Raw genomic sequence first — 13,481 nt, 5'->3', positions numbered from 1 at the left:
CGTAATTTTATAAAATATATGTTGTATTTTATACTATGGATGTATATATATTTAGTATTGAATCAAATATTTATGGATGTCGAAAAGAATAATGAAATATTTTTATTTGTATTTAATTTATATTCAAATTGAATATTTTTATTTGGGATTCTTTTTAGTCGAAATAGAGGATTGCGCGTGATTGTCTAGGAAAAAAAATACATTTTTTAATAGAATATTATAAAAATTACATATCAAAATAATAATAATAATAATAAAAATCATCAAGTAAACAAATTCACTATTTTTACATATATTTTTGTACAGTGTAATATGACTGTGACGAAAGACGACAATCTAGACAAGGTGCTTGCATCAGCGGGGTCTTTGGACAAGACGGTAATAATAACCATAGTGAACAAGGCATATGTTGATGGCCATGGCATGACAATGTTGGACTTGTTCTTGGATGCTTTCCATCGACGAGGTTTGAGGGAACTGATGGATCGTCTTGTGATTGCGGCCGTTGATGAAACCTCGCACCGGCGGTGCAGATATCTCCGTGGGCTCCATTGCTACAAGATGAAGATGGACGGCCAAGATTTTACCGGCGAGAAAGTTTACATGTCGGAGGATTTCATCGAGATGATGTGGAGAAGAACCGTGTTCTTAGGAGATGTTCTCAAGCGTGGCTACACCATACTTTTTACGGTAAGTTTTTTAACTTGTTTCTTTATTTTGAATTTATTGCAAGAGTGGAAAATTAGCGCTTTTTCGTTTGAAATTTTTGTTCTCTTGTTTCTTTTTATTTTTTCTAAATACTATATCTATTACTACCTTCGTCTCACATTCGATGTCTTGGTCACTGTAGACATGAGAATTTAGAACAAATATAATTAGTAGATAATTAAAAATGTATTAGTAAAAATAATTAACCTATAATATAAATAATTATAGATTAATATTAAGATAACTAATTAATTTAATTAAAATTTAAAAAAAATTAAATTTGAAAATTTAAAATAAGATTAAGATGGGTAATCATTTTTCAAAAAAGAAAAGTGACATGAAATGTTGGACAGACAGAAACGACAATATAGACATGGTAAGTGGGACCGAGGAATAGTTATTTTCATTACAAAAGATTACATTAATATATTATTATCACCTAAAAAACTTAAATACAAAAGAAAAACACAAAAAAGAAATGTATATTTCAATACTATATATTTTAGAGTAAATTATATTTTCATAAATAGAAAATATATACTATTCTCATGTGTGCCTACAAAAATTGTGTGAGATTTATCTATATTTTTAAGAACTCTACATACCTTATTAGTTGAAAATGTAACGGAGAATATGTTTATTTTTTTTATTTTCTTATTTGTTTAATGTGAAAATTCGCAATCGTTACTTTTATGCACTTTAAGTAAATTTTTGATCGAACCTAATAGCAAACTAAGCTAGCAAAACAAGTCATATTAAGCGAGTCATGTATGATATACAAGATTTGATATGATCTCATAGTCACAAGTACCATACACAGAATATGTTTACTTGCTTGAGCTGCAGTTGGGATGTGTATTTTTGTTCAGCCAAATATATTATCTCTTAAGAATGTGTTACACATGATCTCCATCAAATTTTTACTTTAATACAACTTACCTATAATATACTAACATATTCCTTTTTTCATAAAAATATGAATATTTTTATTTAAAATGTTAATTAAAACAAACTTTAATTTAAGAGAGATGCCATTCGAAGTCAACATAAAAATTATAACGAAAATCTAGGTTGCCTATAATATATATATATATTTTTATAATTTTTATTATTCAATCTCATAACAATATAAAATAGATATATTTATAACACAATAATAAATCAAAATATAAATAAAAACACAATAAAAAAAATTAATTATACCCTGTGTTTGTTTGAGAGTTTAGATTTTGAATTGAGATCTAAATAGTAAAAATTTTGAATTGTAATAGTTGTATGATGTGATATAAATAGGTATTGATGTGATATTTTGAATGTAAAATTAATTTTTAGTATAATATAAAAAATAAAAAATAAGTGTTTGATTTAATATTTTTGGAGAAAAAAATTTGATGAATGATAAAATTTTAGCAAAATCCCACAAACTTAACAAGTATTTGTAGTATGTTTGATGTGTATTTTTATTTTTTTTAGCTCAAACAATGGTTGAATATGATATATTATATGAAAACATAAATATATTTTCATTGGAAACAAAAAATTAAATAATAAACTGCGTTTTATTGTACGTGAATTCCATTCCATTCCAGTCCAACTGCCACGACGCCTAAATAGGCAATATGTATAAATAATCTCACATTAAATTACTATGATTTAAAAGTTTAATACTCCTTTCGTCCTAGAATTATAGTCTGAATTGTGTTTGACACGAGATTTAAGAAATATTGATATTATATTGACAGTGGATAAAAAGTACGGTAAAAGATTTTTTTTCACTTGTGAGTGTATTAGTGTAAAAAGTAGTGACAATTGTGTAATAATAATGAAAAAGTAAGGATAATTTTATAGTGATATGATTATTTATGAAAATGAAACTATTATTTTGGGACGGACGAAAATGGTAAACAAGACTATTATATTGGGATGAAGGGAGTATAAAAATTGTATTATTAAAAAGTTATTCACATAAAAGAGTACTCCCTCCATCCGCCGCTTGTACTTAACATTAAAAATTTTCTTATATTTATATAATTTTTTGTACAAATTTCTTTCTATTAGTATTATAAGACACCAATAAAAGTATTTTTGTAATTTTTTCTTAATTTGTATTATATTTTAATATAATAATTAATATTTAAATATTAATATAAAAAATAAATGAAACGGAAGATATAGTAATATATATATTTTTTCCCATGAAAATAGGAGCTAACTAAGAATCAGTTTAGACAGATTATATTTTAAAAGTTTCACAGTAAAACATTTATATTTCTTGTTTTTTTTTTTCCATTTGCATAAGAATGACTTTGATATGATTTTTTTAAATATATATATATATATTTAATACTTTCGATCCGATTTTAAAAAGTCACATCTATATTTTGGGTTACTTAATATTAAAAATATTGTTATATTTATATATATATATATTTTTACAAAAATTCTTTTATTAATATTATAAAACACTAATAAAAATATTTTTTTCTATTTTTTTTATTTGTACTATGTTTTCGATATAATACTTCATATTTAAAGATCAGGATGCAAAAAATAAATATAACCCGTAAAGTTAACGAAAACAGTACGACATTTTAAAAAAACGAAGCCTAACTTTTATCTTACAGGACACAGACGTGTTATGGCTGCGGAACCCTTTCCCACACCTCACCCAAAACCATACCATCGACCTCCAAGTCAGCACCGACAACTTCAACGGCGACGAGTGGTCGGAATCCAATCCCATCAACACCGGCTTCTACATGGTCCGGCCGAGCAACCGCACCGCCGCCCTATTCGACTCGTGGCACTCAATGAAGGACACCTCCGGTGGCCTGAAAGAGCAGGACGTGCTGAACCATCTCCGGCGCCGAAGACTGTTCGCAAAGCTCGGCCTCACAGTTAGGTTTCTCAACACTCTCTATTTCAGCGGCTTCTGCGAGGACAGCACCAATGCCTCCGCCGTCACCACCGTCCACGCCAACTGCTGCCGCCGCATCGCCGCCAAGATGGCGGATCTGAGTCAGGCGGGCCGCGATTTCAGGCGCTATGATGGATTGTCGCCGGCAGCGAAGTTGAGGTTCAAATGGTCGAACCATAGCGCGTGCATGAATTCATGGTCGTAATCTATGTATAGTGACGAACTTTGATTTTTGTGGGATTGTTATTGTTTCTTGAAATCTGTATGATCGATTTTAATTACTCCAATCGTTTTAATTGGGTGTATTTTTTTTTTTTTTATTTGTTCTACTCAGAGTTCATTATATTAAAAATAATCACACGTTAATACTAAAATATTATTTAACATATCATCGAAAAATACAATAATATATTCAATTAGCTCTTTAACTAAATTGTTATAAACAAAAATTCTTTCGGTGATGCAATCTAAGTTTATTTATGTTATTAAAAAATATAAGAACAAACCGAAGATTTTATTATGAAAACGACAAAAATTTTGACTAGATTTGGTTAGGCTGAGCTCAAACCAAACTCGGAACACAAATCGATACAAACACACCTAACTAGCAACTACACTGAAGAACCGACCCGAAACCACACGTCACACACAAATCCAATCCCCAGAAAAAGATACAAGGCGAAATAGAATAAATACAAACACCTACAAGTTGAATGAGCCCCTTGCGGCTACGAACAACAACAAATAGGGAGAAAAATAGCGCCTCAGGAACTCCATAAGTTACAAAAGAAAAAGCGCAACCAAAAACCGCCGGGAAAGGTCGCCGGAGAGGATGGACGGAGAGGTCGAGAGAGAGGGGCTAGAGAGGGCGAGTGTAGAGTGAGAGAGTGTTCATATCGAATGACGGCTGCCCCTCTCACCCTCCATATATATATCTAGGTTAAAAGAGATCCAACAGTCAAGATTAAAACCCTAAATCGAATGGTCAGCGCAGCGTCTAAGAAAGACGCGGATCCTCAGCGGGTATGAGTCAAGGGACCGGGTCAGGATAAGTCGGTAGCTTTGGAAGTCGGGTAGCTTTGGGTCAAGCACAAGATCGGTCAGATCAAGATAAGTCGGTAGGTTTGGGTCAAGCACAAGGTCGGCCAAAGGTCGCGGGTCACAGGTCGGCTCATGGGTTAAGGATCGCGGGTCGACTCATGGGCAAGTTGGTAGCCGGAGAAGTCGGCAGCGAGGGAAGTCGGTAGTCAGGGAAGTGGACCATGAGCCAGGGCCAAGGCTCATTTGGACTGCATGATTAGGTGTGTGTCTTATTTGGAGTGGATTCAATTGAACAAAAAAGTTTAACAAAATTATTCAATTTTTCAAATGTCACTGATCCCACAAATTCAAATAATTTTAATATTTTCAAATTATAGTGGATCTCCCTGCCATCCAAATCCATGTTTACATTTTTTGGTATTCTCATAAAAAATATTATTATTTTCTTTTTTAATTAAAAAGAAAATTATTATTATTTTTATTTATTTTTAATTATAAATAGAAAAAAGCAACAATCATTAGACATTTTTGCTAAAGTTTATGCCTAAACATTTGAACACATAATTGAATGACGAAAAGAGTATTAAAAATTATATAATATTATCAAAACTTATATAAAATAATATCTTGAAATTAAAAATATAATATTATATGTATTATTAGAAAATAAAAAAGTATAAAAATAAATAATTGTCGTGAATTTTATAAAATAATAAAGAGAAGGAATTAAATGTGGTGCTGTTATAAGAATTGTTAAAAATAAAATAATAATTTAAACATTGATATAGATATAACAGTGAACGAAAGAGATAAAATAAAAATAATCATTACAATAAATCGTTAGCTTCATAATTTAAATTACACACTTTATTAGGGGGGCTGAGGATTCATGTGGGGATGTTTGGGACGGATTTTTGCAGGTTGAGATTTACCCTGCTAGAAAATATTAAAATTTACGATTCGCACCGTCTCGTTTCAATTTGATTCTCAGGATCGTGTCACGGGGCCAATTCAACAAATTCATTTCTTTAAAAAATAAATAAAATATAATTTTTTAAAAAATAAATAAATAATATAATTTATATTGTATAAAAATATAAATAAATTGCAATAATTATTAAAATATCAGAGTTCAATTTCAAGAAGGGATGGACTTTTAGTAACATCCGTAATTTGCTCCGGATCTGACCGGGTCTAAAACTCAAAATTCAATCCTCCGCCCCGAATCAATTTTTTTAGACCTGAATCCGCCCCATTAAAACCGGATCCGAGACAAATATGGGACTAACCCGCAACATTTGACATCCCTAATTCCATGCCATCATAGACAGTTCACCTATATATATATAGATGCATAATGTGCATGCACCCCACGTCTACCCAACTCCCACGATTCGTTATTCTATTTAGATTATCTGACAATATAATAATAATAATAATAATAATAATAATAATAATAATAGGAGCATGTTCGAGCATTAACAAAACCCAAGGATAAATTAATCTGATTCCTGAGTGCAATGGATCGCATGACTGAATAAGAAACAGGCAGCATATTATATATATATATATATATATATATATCACGATCATAGTAATATTAATGGCAGGCCTTTACGACAATTTCTCTGAAAAATCGAAATGTCTGTTGGTGTTCATCATATGCATAATTTGCACTCTCTGCATAGAAATGGAAGACATAATCAGCATCGGCAAGACCCAAACTTTCAGACATACTACGGTAAGTAATTATATATTGTGTGGTAAGTTTTGGAATTAAGTGTTGTATTTTGAATAATAAATACAAACACAAACTTTTAGTATTTATTTATTTATTTATTTTTTTCTGTAAATCGACTTGTATAAATTTGTGGTTCATATGATCAGAACAACGACATAGCAAAAATTGACAAACTCGAAGAGGCATTGGCGGCGACTAGTACGAGGAACAAGACTGTAATAATATCCTTCGTGAATAAGGCATATGTGGAAGGGAATAAGACGACAATGCTGGATGTGTTCTTGTACGGTTTCTCGAATGGCGAAGGGACTCGGGAGTTGATGAAGCATCTTTTGATCGTGGCGATGGATGGAGCCTCGTACAAGCGATGCCGATCTCTGAGGCTACATTGCTACAAGTTGGAGACACAAGGGGTGGACTTTGAAGGCGAAAAGGTTTACATGTCCGAAGAATTCATAAGGATGATGTGGAGAAGAACTTTGTTCCTTGGAGAAGTCCTCCAACGTGGTTACAACTTCATCTTCACGGTAAGGCAGCTTATTCATTGCATTCATTATTATTATTACTCTTATATATATAATCAGTAATTTAAAAGTATACTCAGTCTGTTCATTCAACTTTTTTTTTTTTTTTTTAGATGAATTGATTTTTATTTTTTTTTGGTATGAAAAATTGTGTTAGTAATACTAAAAATAATATTTTGTGCTGAATTGTTGATTTTTTTTAGTGGATAATATATATTATATTAATATGGATGTATATTTATATTTTTTAATAATATTTATGAGGAATTGTTTAATTGAGAAATTTGAGTGAACAAACAGACTCTCTCCTTTGGAAGGGGATTTTTCAGCTTTACTTTGATGTTAAAACATCATTATTTTTTAATTTCTATATTCAAGCAAAATGGTATAATTAGTCCAAACGAATAGAGTAATAGAATATATATATATATATATATAAGTAAAATTGTCCATAACCCTCTTATGATTTCGAAACTCAGTATAAATTTCTCTTATACTTTAAAAGTTGTGTGCTATTCTCTTATACTTTAAAAAACTTTTCTTCTCCAACAAAAATAGAAAAGCGTTGCATGAAACTCCTACGTGGTTTCGAAGCTCAGTGTAAATTTTCATTTTATTTTAAAAATTGCATAGCGTCCCCTTATACTTTCAAAATATTGCATAAAATTCCTCGTCGATCGAAAATCATCTTTTCATCACACAAGAGTGGTTTTCATAGCAGTGGAAAGTTTAATAGGATACTATATAACTTTTAAAGTATAGGAAAATTTTACGTTAAATTTTGAAATCATAGGAAAGTTAAAACCAATTTTACCTATATATATATACATATATACTACCTTCGTCCGGCTTTAAGGGTCTCATTTACTTTTTGCTTGTTGATCTTTAAATATTAATTATTATATCAAAAGGTAGTACAAATTAAGAAAAAATTGCAAAAGTACTTTCATTAGTGTCTTATAATACTAATAGAAGGACATTTTTACAAAAAATTATACAAATATAAGAATATTTTTAATGTTAAGAGTAACTGTGATCTTAGAGGCAGACGGAGGAAGTATAATATATTGGAAATGAAATTAGTAAAAAGTTGTTGGACGATATATTTCTATTAAAAGCTATGAACTGAATAGTAGTAATTCGTATTAAAACCAAAACCAATTAAAGACGGACTGCAAGCAGGACATGGACGTGCTGTGGCTGAGAAACCCCTTCCCATACCTAACAACGACCGAGCCGGAACTGGACCTCCAGATCAGCACCGACAAGTACAGGTCAGCATATCCACGTGTCAACACCGGGTTCTACATGATCCGATCCAACAACAAGACCCGGGCCCTTTTCCACGCCTGGTACGCCCGCAAGGACACCTCTCCGGGCCTTAAGGAGCAGGACGTCCTCCAGGCTCTCATGCTCCGCGGTGTTTTCCGCCGCTTGAGCCTCACCGTCAAGTTTCTCGACACTCTCTACTTCAGCGGCTTCTGTCAGGACAGCCGCGACCCCGCCGCCGTCGCCACCGTCCACGCCAACTGTTGCCGTGGCATGGCCGCCAAGCTAACCGATTTGACGGCGGTCCTCCGTGACTGGAAGAGATATAATGTTAATGATAAAATGACGCCGTTCCGGTGGTCATCTCACTCGGCTTGTAGGAAGTCGTTTGGTTAAACAATGTCGTTTTCCATGAATGTTTAGGTTTGATTTTGTTCGACACCAATTATTATCGCAAGATTTAAATTAATTGAATATATATATATATATGCCTTGTTTGTTGGAATTAATAGAATAAAATGATTATTCAAAAATACAATTAGGGTTACATCTTCATATATATATATATATATACAATTGATATTGGTCGGGCCATTTACATAAATATATATATATATATCAACATCCTCCCTTAAACCCAAGGTGGGAGTGTGAAAAACCAGCTTGAGTTTTCTCAAGAATGACTGAAAGCGGCCGGGTAAACGAGGCTTCATGAAGCAATCAGCAGTCTGATCAGCAGAAGAAGTGGGGGACAAGGAGACGTTTACTTTAGCAACGTGATGACTTACAAGGTGACAGTTGATCTCAGTATGTTTCGTACGCTCGTGAAAAACATCATTTGTCGAAATCTTCATGGCACTCTGAGTGTCACAATGAATAGTACTAGCAGAGTGCTGAGACACACCGAGATCAGCCAGTAACCATCGAAGCCATAGAAGCTCGGCAGTGGTATCGACAAGAGCTCTATATTTGGACTCCTCACTGGACCGGGAGATGACCGTTTGTTTCTTGTTGTGCCAAAAAATAAGCGAATCACCATGAAAGAAAAAAAAAACCGATAGTCGAGCGACAATCAGTGGGATCTCTCGCCCAATCAGCATCAGAGTACCCAGTTAAAACCAAGGACGAGCGAGCTGAATAATTGAGACCATGGAGGAGAGTGTCTTTGACGTACCGAAGAATCCGTAAAACAGCAGAATAATGAGTCGTCCGAGGAGCGGACATAAACTGACTGAGGATATGAACAACATAGGCAGTGTCAGGTCGAGTAACAGTAAGATATATCAAGCTTCCCACTGGCTGACGATATAAGGTAGGATCGTCAAGAGGGACGCCATCCATTAGAGTAATGCGACAGTCAGAATCAAGAGGCGTAGGCTCGGTCTTAGAGTTAGTGAGACCTGCTCTAGACAGAAGGTTGGAGACATACTTGGCTTGAGAGAAAAAGTACCCATCGGAGGTGTCGGAAATCTCAAGACTGAGAAAGTACCGAAGAGGACCCAAACTCTTCATTTTAAAGTGGCTATGTAGATGATCTTGTAGCTCAGAGATGCCGGACTGGACTGATCATCTCCTGTGATGATCATGCCGTCTACAAAAAGTAACAGAATAGTAACACCAGTGGACCCGCGTCGAATGAATAAAGCAGATTCATGATGGCTGGAAGTAAAATCTAGGGGTGAGCATTGGTCGGTTCAAACCGAAAAAACCGAAAAAAATTTCGATTCTAACTATTTGGTTTGGACTGTTCGGTTAATTGGTTCGGTTCGGTCCAAAACTAAATTTATAAATTTCGGTTTCGATTCTGTTATGGTTTCCAATTTTTAATTTTGGTTAATCGAAATAACCGAACTTTTAAAAATAATGAAAAATTATATATTAATAAATAATATATTATAATTTTGAGTATTTGTATTTGATTGTATATTAAAAATATATATTAATAAATAAAAGTTCAGTTTCTTCGGTTTTAAACCGAACCGAACCGAACTAGTTTGGTTCAGTTTATTTGGTTTTGAAAAACTTTGGTTCGGTTTCGGTTTCAATTTTTATAAACCGAAAACCGATCAAAATTGAAAGTTCAGTTCGGTTTGAACCCGGACCGACCGAATGCACACCCCTAAGTAAATCCAAGCTGGAGCAGAGTAGAGCTAAATTTCGAAAACCAAGCTCGGGGTGCCTGATTCAAAGCGTATAGAGCACGACGAAGTTTACATACCTTGGAGAATGTGGGAAAACCAGGAGGAGGAGACATGTACATGTCCTCGAATAAATCACCATGCAGGAATGCATTCTTGACATCAAGCTTGACGAGGACGTCCAATCTTCAAGCATTCAAATGCCCGTGGGACCCATCACTCGAAGCCGAGCTCATCAGTTTCAAAATTCCGTCACTGCATTGATCGGACGATCTTTCATGGAGAATCATTTTAAGGATGATACTTGGAGACCACTTAGCCCTCACCTGACGCTCCTTTAATGGGACCCGCAAGAATCCCAATTGAAATATTAAGAGAATCGCTAATCATGGAAGATTATCAAGGAAATCATCACTTATGGAGAGAATCGCTAATCATGAAAAATTATCAAGGGAATCATCACTTACAGAGAGAATCACTAATCATTGAAGTATATCAAGGGAATCATCACTTATGGAGAGAATCACTAATTATGGAAGATTATCAAGGGAATCATCACTTATGGAGGCTTCTAGAAGTTACCTTAATATATATTTCCTTTTATTATAAGTTTCCATATAGTATAATTCCATATCTAAAACTTTCCTAATTATTTATTTTCTTATAGTTTGACTTACCTTTTGGTTTATTTTCTTTATTATTTGTTGCCTTTTATTTTACTCAAGGACCTCTATATAAGGTCCTTGCCTATTATTGTAATGGAAACATTTTCATTTTTAACATCTTGAATTGAATTTCACTTTTATAATTTTATAGTGTTAGGGAGTGATTTTCTCACATTTAGAATCTCAAATCGGGTCTTTGGAGTGATTCCATCGGTTCGTGGCTTCCAATCCTTTGCAGTGGGATTTAGCCTAATGTTTGTGTTTTACCTATGGATTGATTTCAGGTCTGAGACTTATTCTCATAGTTGGTTATCATCTATACTAATTCACATTCTCTACACTATCTTTTCTTCTTCTTCTCTTTTCTTTTATACATATTCTTAACCCATTTGTTCTATTGAACTTTGTGGGTAAGAAAATTATATTGGTTATAATTATACACGGTCAGGCCGTGTCAAAGCTGGTGCAGGGGCCACTGACGAGCGGCATCAATAGCTATAAGACAACGGACGGAGGTGAGATGACCAACGGGAGCAAAGGTCTCCTCATAGTCGATACTGTACTTCTGGGTGTAGCCTTTAGCTACCAAACAAGCCTTGTAGCACTCTATGGATCTATCAGAGTATGTTTTGATCCGGAATACCCACTTACAACCGATAGGTTTCTTGTCTCAAGAGAGATAAACCAAATCCTACGTATGGGTTTTTTCCAAAGCCTTTAACTCCTCAGACATAGTCTACCGCCACAATGGGTCCGCATACACCTTACGAAAGGACCTGAGCTCATGGTGGGACAAGGTGGCAGACAAGCACTGATAATCGAGTAAGTGACTAGAGAGATGACTAACCCGAGTGGAATGGCAGGGGCCAGGATCAGGGTCCGAGGTCGAAGTAGTGTTAGGCTCTGGTAATGGTGAGGGATCAGAGTCGGGAATAGTAGTAGGCTCGGGGATCAGGTCGGTTCAGGAGGTGCAACCGAAACATCGTCAGGATTAGGGAATGGAGCTGCGTCGTCGGAAGGAAATAGAGGTGAAGAGGACAAGGTAAAGAACGGGGACGAATGATCAAAGGGAACTCGAAAGTAAGACAAGGTAGAGAACTTAGTATTCTCCTAGAATGTGACATGACGAGAAATACATAACCTATTGAAAATAGGACCCCAACAACGATGACCTTATGCTCTACCCCGTATCCCATGAAGCAACACAGATGCTCGCGAGGTTCTAACTTAGTGCACTCATGAGGAGGGAGGATGACGAAACTTACACAACCAAAAGGGCGGAGAAGACTATAATTAGGGGCTCGATTAAATAGTCTTTTAAATGGACTGACATTACCCATGATAGAGGAAGGGAGACGATTTATAGTGTAGACAGTAGTAAGTGCAGCTTCCCCCCAAAAACGATCCGGACAAGAGGCAAATAAGAGAAGGGTGCGGACTGTATCGAGGATATGACGGTTTTTACGTTCGGCGCGACCGTTTTGTGGAGATGTACGGGAAGGAGCACTGGACAATAGTACACTGATCAGATAGGAAACGGAGGAATGAAGATTCTGTAAACTCAAGAGCATTATCTGTCCGGAGAGTTTTAATGGTGGAGGAAAATTTGGTATGTATCATTTTAGCAAAGTCTATATAAATAGATGAGACTTCATAATGTTATCGCATGAAGTAAATCCATGTAAAGCGAGAATAGTCCTCGATAAAGAGCACAAAATAAGGAGAACCATTCATAGAGACAATGGGTGAAGGTCTCCAGATATTAGAGTGAACTAATGAAAATGGAGTATCCACAACATAAATACTATGAGGAAATGACAAAGCAGATTTTTTCGCAACGAAAAATCCACACAATTAAAAGACTCAAAACTGACATAACCCAAAAGATCCTAACTAATCAAAGACCTAAGTTTATTAGAGGACGCATGACTGAGACAATGATGCCACTGAAGGCAGGATGGTGTAGAGGTGGTGGCACCAGAAATAGAGGGACGAGGGAGCTGAAGTGACTCAAGCTCAAATAAGCGGCCCGTCTTCCGGCCCTTCCCGAAGGTCCTTCCGGTTTCCTGCTTCCTAAACCTGCACACCAGAAGAAGAGAAGATTACTGTGAGACCTTGATCAACTAATTGACCAACTGAGATTAGATTCAAGGTTAATTGATGAATGCAATAGGTGTCAGAGAGGGATAAGGACGAGGTGGATGTATGTCCAGTATGGGTGATGCACATATGGGTACCATTTTCGGTAAGGATAGGGGGTAGAGATCTACGGTGGATGTAGAGGTCATAAGGCGTATATCAGAGGTCATATGATTATTACAAGCAGAATCAAAATACCAAGAAGAGTTACCTGATGTGGTAGACATGGCGCTATTTGATGATAGAAGATGTTTAAGAAGAGCCTCAAAGTCCTGAATCGTAGAAGGCGCATGCGCAGGCGTGACAGAGGCTATGACAAAAGAGGTACTAGATTGAGGA

The 13,481-nt window shown here is 35.0% G+C and overlaps 3 protein-coding genes across 3 annotated transcripts; 2 read left to right on the top strand and 1 right to left on the bottom strand.

The window, feature by feature from the left end:
- The first annotated feature begins 312 nt into the window (after positions 1-312).
- Positions 313-3,830, top strand: LOC127256068 (uncharacterized protein At1g28695-like). The gene is made up of 2 exons (XM_051281899.1): positions 313-690; positions 3,333-3,830. Exons 1-2 carry the CDS (start codon positions 313-315, stop codon positions 3,828-3,830), a joined length of 876 nt encoding a protein of 291 aa, XP_051137856.1.
- Positions 3,831-6,277: 2,447 nt separating this feature from the next.
- LOC127256424 (uncharacterized protein At1g28695-like) lies at positions 6,278-8,698 on the top strand. The gene is made up of 3 exons (XM_051282432.1): positions 6,278-6,407; positions 6,554-6,934; positions 8,114-8,698. Exons 1-3 carry the CDS (start codon positions 6,357-6,359, stop codon positions 8,594-8,596), a joined length of 915 nt encoding a protein of 304 aa, XP_051138389.1. The 5' UTR covers positions 6,278-6,356; the 3' UTR covers positions 8,597-8,698.
- A 120-nt stretch (positions 8,699-8,818) lies between these two features.
- On the bottom strand, positions 8,819-10,628 carry LOC127256067 (uncharacterized mitochondrial protein AtMg00810-like). Its single transcript, XM_051281898.1, has 5 exons — positions 10,609-10,628; positions 10,419-10,524; positions 9,290-9,706; positions 9,021-9,207; positions 8,819-8,907 (listed from the first exon to the last, which is right to left on the bottom strand). Exons 1-5 carry the CDS (start codon positions 10,626-10,628, stop codon positions 8,819-8,821), a joined length of 819 nt encoding a protein of 272 aa, XP_051137855.1.
- Positions 10,629-13,481: the final 2,853 nt, after the last annotated feature.

This window comes from Andrographis paniculata, unplaced genomic scaffold (genome assembly GCF_009805555.1).
Source record: "Andrographis paniculata isolate CXL003 unplaced genomic scaffold, ASM980555v1 Contig55END, whole genome shotgun sequence".
Lineage (NCBI taxonomy): Eukaryota > Viridiplantae > Streptophyta > Magnoliopsida > Lamiales > Acanthaceae > Andrographis > Andrographis paniculata.
This window is presented reverse-complemented; position numbering and strand designations above follow the sequence as displayed.

What these genes read in the sequence shown, in the direction of transcription:
- LOC127256068 (XM_051281899.1), top strand. Translation starts at nt 313, where the DNA reads ATGACTGTGACGAAAGACGACAATCTAGACAAGGTGCTTGCATCAGCG. An exon ending in GCTACACCATACTTTTTACG is followed by an intron (nt 691 to 3,332) that starts GTAAGTTTTTTA and finishes TTTATCTTACAG; the next exon opens with GACACAGACGTGTTATGGCT.
- LOC127256067 (XM_051281898.1), bottom strand. Translation starts at nt 10,628, where the DNA reads ATGATTCTCCATGAAAGATC. An exon ending in GTTTTCCCACATTCTCCAAG is followed by an intron (nt 9,707 to 10,418) that starts GTATGTAAACTT and finishes TTTAAAATGAAG; the next exon opens with AGTTTGGGTCCTCTTCGGTA. An exon ending in AAATGATGTTTTTCACGAGC is followed by an intron (nt 8,908 to 9,020) that starts GTACGAAACATA and finishes TGCTTCATGAAG; the next exon opens with CCTCGTTTACCCGGCCGCTT.
- LOC127256424 (XM_051282432.1), top strand. Translation starts at nt 6,357, where the DNA reads ATGGAAGACATAATCAGCATCGGCAAGACCCAAACTTTCAGACATACT. An exon ending in AAACTTTCAGACATACTACG is followed by an intron (nt 6,408 to 6,553) that starts GTAAGTAATTAT and finishes TCATATGATCAG; the next exon opens with AACAACGACATAGCAAAAAT. An exon ending in GTTACAACTTCATCTTCACG is followed by an intron (nt 6,935 to 8,113) that starts GTAAGGCAGCTT and finishes GACTGCAAGCAG; the next exon opens with GACATGGACGTGCTGTGGCT.